The following is a 9,663-nucleotide window of genomic DNA, read 5'->3' as shown; positions in this document are numbered from 1 at the left end:
GTGGAGATTGTAGCGTTTTGGACTTCTTCATCACTATCAAGCCCCTAAATTTATTCAACACATCTCTGTGCTAATCTGATATTACTCCTATGCGTGATATAAACAAATAAAGACTTATGGTCATCGTCCAGATCAAATTGATGGTCTGCAGGATTTTGTGTTAAGGTATTGTCTTGCTCTCGCCATGAATAAATAGTGCACATGTAAGTATTATTTTCTTATCTAGGTTATTGGAACAAATATATTTTGTTTTACACATATTAGTTGTTCTATACTGACTTAGTGATAGAATTCACGTTTCCTAATTGTTGCAGACGACTTCTATTAGATTTTAAAGATACTACTTATTGTCTCAGGTCATCAGTTTTTTTACTAGATCTATGGCAGGCCAAAGCTAGCCTGAAAACATGAGTCAATCAATTTTACGAAGTCAAATTACGATAACTTCAATCAAGGTACGTGGCTCAAATTAATTACCAAAAAAAGGTTAGGATCTATCTCTGGGATTGTCCTGCTATGCTATCAAAGGTTTAATCACATTAGATCAGACTCATGTGTTGTCTAGCTACTCCCTATCTCAAAGCTATTATTGTCAATATTTCTGCATGTTTTAGTTTCTGAATTGTAATTTGAGTTCACCATCGAGAATATCCACACCGATGCAACGCACGGGTATTGTCCTAGTACACATAAAGTTATCAATCCTTAAACTCAACTATTGTATAAGTTAGCTATAAGCTGACTATAGCTGGCCTTATAGGCAGCACCCGGCTGCACTATTGGAATTGCTCTAAGAAGCTGCTAGGCTAGAAATCCAACACCGGTTGTAAATCGAAACCTGCTAGAGACGATTAGTAGTACGTTTACACATGGCCCGATTAAATCTCACTTCCTAGTAAAAGCCTAGTAAATAAAATAAAATAGAGTACAAACAGCAACACGGACGTTGCCATGCATAGGAAAAGCCTCTGAATCCAAAAAAAATACTAGGCATGGTAAGAAGTTGCTACAAATCCAACAATGGTTCTAAATCAAAACCTGCTACAGACGACCAGCACTACATTAACAAATCGACACAGCCCTTTCAAGGATCGATCAGGGGGAGAGACGGATGGTGATGTGCTTGGTGTCGTCGCTGCGAGCGAGGGAGAAGGTGCCCTCGGCGGAGGAGTTGAGGTAAGCCACAGACAGCTTGTACTCTCCCAGGAAGGCGCTGAAGTTGAAGGATCCCCGGTCGTTGGTGGCGCCGAGCACCTCCTTGGTCTGCCACTCCCCGAGCAGCCTGTCCACCACGTCGCCGGCGGGAAGGTTGACGAAGCTGCCGTCGGTGAGGCACATCTGGTAGCAGGTGGCGTTGGCGTCCATGGCTGTCCACAGCATGATCCCGTCCACGGACGGGTGCGCGAACCCCTCCCTGAGCACCTCCTCCAGGTACGCGGCCTGGGTCTTCTGGTCGAGGGCGCTGCTGATGTCGATCTCGGTGAGCCAGACGGGGAGGCGGAGGGTGCCGAGCTTGTCGAGCACGGCGCGGACGTAGGGGATGTTGGGCTTCCCGAAGTGCCCCTCGAGGCCGATGCCCTCGAAGGTTACCCCGGCGTCGGCGAGCTGCCGGAGCCGGGACACGTAGGAGTCGGCGCTGGAGCTGACATCGTCGCAGACCTCGACGACGTTGAAGTCGTTGAGGAACAGCGTGGCGAGCGGGTCAGCCCTCTTGGCGGTGCGGAAGAACTCGGCGGTGGCGTTGCGGCCGAGGCGGCTCTCGTAGAAGTCGAAGTGGAGCATCTCGTTGCTCACGTCCCAGTGCACGAAGTCGCCCTTGTAGCGCGACAGGAGGCTCTCGATGCGGCCGGCCACGGCGGCGCGGAGCTGGTCGGCGCCGGTGAGGTTCTTCACCCACCATGGCGTGTACTTGGGGTCCTCCCAGAAGATGTTGTGCCCGCGCGCCACCGCGTCGGTCGACTGCACGAACTGCAGGAGCTGGTCAGCCAGCGTGTAGTCCTCCTTCCCCGGCGACGGCTCCGTCGCGTACCATTTCAGCTCGTTCTCGAACACCGCCGCGTTGAACCGCTTGCTGAACCACTCCTGCATCCATCAGTGCAACCATCCACATCAGTCATTTTTCTTTCCTTTGAAGCAGCATCTTATCAGTCATCGTCTCATCGACAATGTTATTGTGAAAAATTCATTCTTCAGGAGTCTGACCGATGGACGACGTACCTGATAGGGCTTGTTGCCGAGGATGGTCTTGCTGATGGCGGAGCCCAGGGGGAAGTCTCTGCTCATCTGGTGAATGGCGATCTTGGCGCCCACGACGCGGCTGCCACTGCTGTCCGACACATGTACGTTCACGGAGCGTTTCCTGATCTGCCATGGACGGCAAACGCTGCTATTGTTAGTTTCAGTATCTACCATTTTTTTCTTATGTGATTTCCCTTGGGCAAATTTATTTGACAGGAACAAAATTTCGTGCAACATGATGGTACCAGTTCGATGCGGTCCTCCCTGTGCTGGCTCCATTCTTCAGGCGAAAAAGGCTGCAGAGAGGCGCTCCTGATTGAGACCATTGAGGCATTTGGGCTTGCAGTCTACAGAGAACAGAAAATATTGCATCACGAATTCTCCGAGCAGTACAACTTTGCAATCAATTATTTTTAACTTTCCCGCTGGCATGAGACAATATGCTTAGCATCTTGCCACTACTAGAATGTGTTGGCAATAATTTATTGTGCACATGCATCGCCAAGTCTAACCTGGAAGTAGAGGACAGAGGTTTGTGACGCCGAGCTGAGAGTGAAGCCGCCCTTGAGGAAGGACCAGCAGTCGTTTCGGACCAGAGCTGTGCCCAGGCACTGGGATGCGCCGTTGTCTAGTGACAAGATCTTCGCCTTCACATGGACTGTTCCTGGCCCATCAAATTTTACCCAGCCTGAAGAAAATCAGTCAGGAAGTTTAACAATTCAGTTTTGCTAGTTCTTGGTCGATCTGGAAATCAAGTTACACAGTTAGGTCGACTCCAGACTGTTAGATTTTCATCGTGATTTATGCTTCTTTTGAGTTGCAATAGAGTTTTAACTTGTGTCATGATTCATACTAGCTATGAGTTACAGATAGTGTAATGGACCAAAAATTAGACCAACATGTGAGCTTCACCTCATCGCCTACACTGAGTTTTGACACCGTGTGATAACTTGTCGCCTACATGTGCGCGCGGACGATGGATGCCTGACCGTGACCGGTAAGGCCCGGCTCTGTGAGAAAAAATCGTGTTACACTAAGATGCGCCGTTGTCTAGTAACATAATTTTTGTCTCCACATGGATGGTTGCTGGCCTATCGAATTTCACCCAGCCTGGAGAAAATCAGTAAGCATTCAACAAATTATTATTACATCCGTATTATGGAACCTAAATTGGCTTCATGCATCCGTTGATTCAGAGGCACGACAGCGAGCAAAATCTTCACGTCAGTCGATTAATAATTAAGATTTTTTTACATGAGTCACCAATATTATGAAAGCCTACTCCTTCGGCATAATTCCACTTAATTTCTTAGCACCTACGGCAAACCAAAGCTTAGCCTCTTTCTTAATGTTAGCAAGGAAGATAAAAGGTAGGGTGTGCTTGTTGCGGAAGACCCTCGTATTCCTTTCATTCTAACTTCCCAAGATGCAAGAAGGATGAGGGACACCATTGCTTTGAGGTTAGGAGGGGATCTGGGCGATATTTAAGCCACCACCAAGTTCTAAGGGAGATAGATTGGCCCATTATTGGGGGTTGAGAGAGTGAAGGCGGAGCTGATCTTGTATGAGTCTCTAAAGACGGATGATGAAGTGGCACTCGAAAAAAGGTGCGAGGCTGACTCCGCGATTTTTCAATTAGGTGGGTGTTGCAAACTTATGCAAAGTGGTAACCAAGGAAAATTGGGCCAACCTGTCGGATTGCCACTTACTAATGGCTACTCCCTCCGTTCTTTTTTAATTGACTCGGATTTAGTACAAGTTTGTACTAAATTCGAGTCAATTAAAAAGGAACGGAGGGAGTACTTGGTACAAGCTGTAATTTACTGTCAGAAATATGTTAATTGTGAATGCCAACGTCTATTCTTCTGAATTTTCTATGCAGATTTTACCACCTTGTTATTGCTCCTGGTTTTGTTAACGTAAACATGCATGCATGGAATTAAAAACTAGAAGAGTTGTACATGTCCATACTACGGTACTGGATTGTGAATTGTTAAACTTGTTTTTATTGTCTCTGCTGTTAAAAGATGGTTATGTAAGAAGAACAAAGGTAGCTGCAGTAAACTTGAAAAATATTGGTTAGAGATGCAGCATTATCATAATCCGCACAGCGTGAAACGAAAACTATGATATAAATATTTTGTTTTCAAAGTAATTAGTATTGATTGATAGTAGTGTTTTTGGTAGGATTTCGATGTTTGATCATGGACTAGTATGCATTTCATTGTTGTTTTGCTTGCAATGGATTAACTACTAGTGGCCTATATGTGGGCACATGCTTTTTTGAGGGAATTCAGCACTTTATTGATCATATGGCGGCACATGCTGCCAGAAAGAACAATCCATAAGTCAATGCTTAATTCATTGTTGCATAATTATTAGTGCAAAATGGGATGTCATTGCACCCTGCAAAAATTAGAAAGCAATCTATAGCGGTAAATTTGTTTTTTTTTCCCACGCAAGTCATGGTACCGTTTTTTGAGAAGTTCTAAAATCATATTAACAGGTCAAAGTTCAGATATAGTTAATGATGTATCCTAAAAGCCTGTCAATGTGAAATTCTTTATTCCCTAGGGTAGAACAATGAAAAGGAAAGAGATAAATTTTATTGTTTTTAAATGTGCACTTTTCATTATAGTTAGATCTACACTTGTTCCATTTTTGTGCTAGCCTAAAGCACAAAGTAGTTCGTATTGCGGTTTTGCATGTTTGCAGTATACACCATTAGCTACATTCACGGTTGTTTTTAGAATATTTTGAAACTTTAAAATATGTTTTTGATTTTTTTTAAATAAAGGACTACATGTAGCCTAGCCTCCGTTTGGAGTTTCCACTATTGTTCACGCCAAACGTTTTTGTTTCCTAACCTTTAAGGAAAATGAAAAGGTGACAGTGCCATGTTTCATTATCTTCTGTACATATTTTTGTGTAGATGTAAGAATACACTATATGGTTTAGTAAAATTTCAAGGGGATATGTTTTTATGGTTTTATCGGTCAGTTGAAAGGAAAAAAACAAAAACAAAATATGTTGATCGATAATTGCAATTTCAAGCCACCATATCCGTTTTTTTGTGTGCAGCCTCTATGCTTCGAAATATTTTTGCTTTGAAATTTACTAGCATACTTATATGTAGTGCATTTCGATCTGGGAGTGGTGTTTTGGCTTATGGGAGCATATGCTCCCCTTATTTTGAAATGCATCTTAAACATATTTTGTACTTTTGTGGTAGAGAGAGTCTGTGAACCTGGTAACTGAATTGAATTTCCGATTCAGAGTGCTAGTACACATCATAAGTTTCTAGATTGCCGAATCTTAGCTATAAACACACCTTTTACCTTTTCCTACCAAAAATACTCATTCCATGTTGTATATGCCGCCATTATACAGGTAGCACACCTTATGATTAAGCATTCAAAAGTGGCCGTCCATCCACTCGCCGAGCTCGCCTTCCTTCTTTGACATGCCCCTCATGGCGCCGGCATGGCCTCTTGCAGTACGCATCGCCACAAAAGTACAAAAGCTAGCGCTAGTAGTCTCCTCTGCATGGACCTGTGTGGATGGATGGGCACACACGCACGCGTCCATTCCTTCCCTACCATCGGAATGAAGCAAACGAAGGAACGCATGGGACGAACACCATCGATCGATGGTCCTGCTAGCTCCGCGGCCACATGCGCTAGCTAGCTGCGGCAAGGTGACACGTACGGGGCCGGGGAGGACGGCGGCTGGCTGGTGCGCAATACCTCATTTGCCTAGGCCGCTTGCTGCGCGCCCTCGTCTCCACCTCTCCGTCTTGCCTCAAGTTTTGTCTCGCTTTGCACGCGCGTTTTCTTGCCGCGCGCGCGCGCGCATGCGCATTCGAGTCCAGGACTCAAGGACGAGAAGAATCTCGCCCCCACCACCGGCGCCGGCGGCCCTACGCCAGCCAACGCGCGCACTCGTCGGTTGCCGCCTTGCCCCGGCCGTCTTTCTCCCTGCTCCTTACCCGTTGCCGGCTTCTGCCTGATTTCCGATCTAGCCAGAGCCTCAGTCCCCTCTCTGATTGGTTTCATTTCCTTGGATCGTAGGGCGTGTACATGTGCATGGTACCATTCGACCGAGTATTGGGGAGGTTTAGAGAAACGTCATTGCAGAGTTAAAGCGATTTTACTAGCGGCATCAGGACGTAACGGTCAAGACACGGACGACACGACTAAGCTCTACAATGGCGCACATAAGAATGCACGAATCATGATGTTGTTTCAATGGTGGATTCTTGATCGATAGGCCATGACGCCGTTAGAATTGCGTTTCCGCTAGTTCAATGGCGATGTTACCAAACTCTGGTTTCTAGAAGAGGAGAAATTGTTACGTGGCTGGAACTCCCATCAGGTAACGTCGCAGTGCGTGGCTCTAGTGGCGCACCGGCGCATCCCTGCCGACCAGGCTTCAACTTTCATTATTATAGGAATTTTGCAATCTCGTGTATCGTACATTAGCACTCCTGACTCCTGAGAGCTTCTAGCTCGGTTGAATTTTTACAGGGCTACTCAGTACTCACATAGTCACATGTTGGATTAGTTCTTCTGAGAGCGCATTGCTAACTTCCAATTGTTTGTGCCTGAAAATATCAACTGATATTGCACCAAGCATGGCCTGGCATTTTAGTGGAAACCTCATTGCATTTTCTAGTTTGTAGGTTATATACTCCCTACGGTCCAATTTATAAGGTGTATTGATTTTTCCAAACAGTAAAGCTCTTCTATCTAAACAATTTTATAGAAAAAACTGCCAGCACCTATATTATTATAATAAATAAAAATAAATTTTGAAAATAAGTTCTACCATGAATCCAATGAAAATGCTGATTTTGGTACTCCTCCGACCCACGTTATTTGTTGTAGATTCATTATAACTTTATACTAAATCTACGATAAGTAATATGAATCAAAGGAATTATTTAAATTAGTATCAAACAAAGTGTGTGCGCCCTTTCAGGCCCAGCTTCCACCATAAACAGGAGAGCACTACAGCCACACGACGCACGCCATCAAATGGGATGTTTGGGCTGTAAATTTTCCGTGGATTAATTGGTAGTATACCGTTTATCGGACAACTTCTCCATTCTGGCATATTTCTCTTTTCAGATTTGCTAGAAATTAGATGGCTGGTATTTTTATGTCTCAGTCGCCTTCCTTAGCCACTGATTTTTCCTCCTACATAGCAGTTCCAAGTAGGTTGGAACTAAGATTTCCCTAATTGCAAGTGGATCTAACTGGGATTTCTCTAGTTGCAAGTGGGTTGCAACTGAGATTATTCTAGTTGCAAGTGGGTTGTAAGTGAGATAAAATATCCAAACCGTTGAATTTGCTTTAAGATTCATCCTGGACTATGAGTTACACATAATTATGAGTTACACTTGATGGGGCCACATGACTGAGACTTAGTTATGTCTAATTCGCCAGAGATCTAAACATGTCCTTTTCTTTTCATGTGCCGTTTACTTTCAAAACAAAACGCAAGACTTCCTATGGGTTGGTCGATGACGCCACTATTTGGCTATACACCAACATCTAAATGCATGCCCAGTGTCTAGTGAATCAACTGACCTTAACATTTCCACCAAGTGAACGAGAGAAAGCAAATCAAGGATATGGCGCTATGGAGACTCACAAGAGAAGCTGTACACGGTGGCGGCGGACATGTTGTAGAGCACGAACGACGGCGAGTAGTTGCCCTCATCCGCCGTCCTGAAGTCCTTGATTTTCTTCGCCCACCGCAGGATGCCGCCGTTGTACAGAGCAGGTTCAGGGTGCCCTTTGCACTGTCAAAAACAGAAACAAGAAGGATTAATGCATTTGATCAGAGATATATGGCAAGATGGATGCAGAGATTTATCCCGAGAGAGGGAGGGAGAGATCTAGGCTGTGAGCGTCGTGTGTACTTCTGTGTAAGCTTTGTAATCGTAGCGCACCCCGTCAGCTGCAGAGACGAATCAACATCAAAATCAACCAAGCGTTAGCCAAGCCAAGGCAGCTAGCTGCACGCAGTCTCGATCGAGCGGAGGATGTGTACAGTACTAACCGGAGGAAGCATGTGGAGCGAGCGAGGCGACGAGCAGCAGCAATGGCAGCAGGAGCACTTTGGTCCGAGGAGGAAGAAGAGCCCGCGACGCCGCCGCCGTCTCCACCGCCTCCATAACGAAGTGCACGAGAGGTATGTTCAGAGTACAGGCAAACGGCCGGCGGGGTGTGTAACTGTGTGTATGTAAACAATCCTCTCGTGATCCCTTCCTTTTGTCTCTGTTAGCGGTCGGTGCGCCTACCGAGCATTTATACAGCAACGCAACAAAGAGCTACTAGTACTACTACTCCGTAGTAGCTAGCGAGAGAAGAGCTTCACCTTCCGTTGATAATCCCTGATTAGTGCAACAATCCTATGGCCGGTCAAAACTCAGTTCCCACTAGGAAATCTACAGACATTATATACAGGTGTTTTTAGATTCTAGTTAGTGTAACATGAGTGCTACACTGATGTGACTAACCAAAGACCACCTTGCAAGTACCACTGCATAAGGTTTTTTTTTCCCGGGTAGCACTGCATAAGCTGTGTGTGTTTGACTTGTGTTTACTAGCTCATGGATAACGATATACAAGTATATTCTACGCATGCGACGTTGCTAATCAGCTATAGTTAGCTAGTTAGTGGCACTGCCATGACAGGCAAGTCAGTGTTTGACTCGGCAGTTTATGGACGTGGCTGGATACAGGGCAGTAAGTAGATTAAAAAAAAATGTGAAAAGCATAGGCCAACATCATGTGGGTGCGACTGTACGTATGCACAGAGAGAGATCGAACCGAACAAGAATTCGTATGGAATTGCGCGTGTTGCCCAACCTTCCTTTCGGTGTGATATGTGCAGTGCTGTCAGTTTGTCACGCGCGGACGCCAAACAAAGAATCATTTCCAAGAATCTACCAGTCGATTGGAAGGTGGCCGGAGTGGTCAGCGCGCGGCGTTCCACTGCTTTTCGTGGATAGAATCGTGCAAGGAGCGAGCATGGACTGACTGACACCTTGCTGCTAATTAAGCTGCTGGAGACTAGGGACATCGTAGAAAACCGCTGAAACCGGCTGTGATAGCCAGCTTATTTCCTTGACAAACCTAAATCTCATTTTCAGTTTAGTACAAAAAAATTGAGCTAAGTTGAAACTGGCGAAACCGGGACACAGTTTTTGACCAGTGGAGACCATTTTACACGGCTGTCGCATTCATAAATCAGCGTGAACTGTTTTTGAGTTATGTTCGAAGTATAATACGTAGAGGTGTATATTAATAGACTAAAACTATTAATCATGTACTATAAATCTATTTCTCCCTTTGTACCTCTATATATATCCGCGAGGATCCAAGCAAGTCAACAACAGATATTAGGGATTCTACA

General features: G+C 45.2%; 1 protein-coding gene across 1 annotated transcript; it reads right to left on the bottom strand.

Moving 5' to 3' along the window:
- Nucleotides 1–807: 807 nt before the first annotated feature.
- Nucleotides 808–8,497, bottom strand: LOC127331240 (endo-1,4-beta-xylanase 5-like). The gene is made up of 7 exons (XM_051357320.2): nucleotides 8,305–8,497; nucleotides 8,165–8,202; nucleotides 7,894–8,044; nucleotides 2,751–2,926; nucleotides 2,484–2,585; nucleotides 2,218–2,364; nucleotides 808–2,082 (listed from the first exon to the last, which is right to left on the bottom strand). Exons 1-7 carry the CDS (start codon nucleotides 8,417–8,419, stop codon nucleotides 1,096–1,098), a joined length of 1,716 nt encoding a protein of 571 aa, XP_051213280.1. The 5' UTR covers nucleotides 8,420–8,497; the 3' UTR covers nucleotides 808–1,095.
- Between the last annotated feature and the right edge of the window lie 1,166 nt (nucleotides 8,498–9,663).

Source organism: Lolium perenne, chromosome 2, assembly GCF_019359855.2.
Source record: "Lolium perenne isolate Kyuss_39 chromosome 2, Kyuss_2.0, whole genome shotgun sequence".
Taxonomy (NCBI): domain Eukaryota; kingdom Viridiplantae; phylum Streptophyta; class Magnoliopsida; order Poales; family Poaceae; genus Lolium; species Lolium perenne.
Note: the sequence above shows the minus strand (reverse complement) of the source record. Positions and strands in the feature narration are given on the sequence as shown.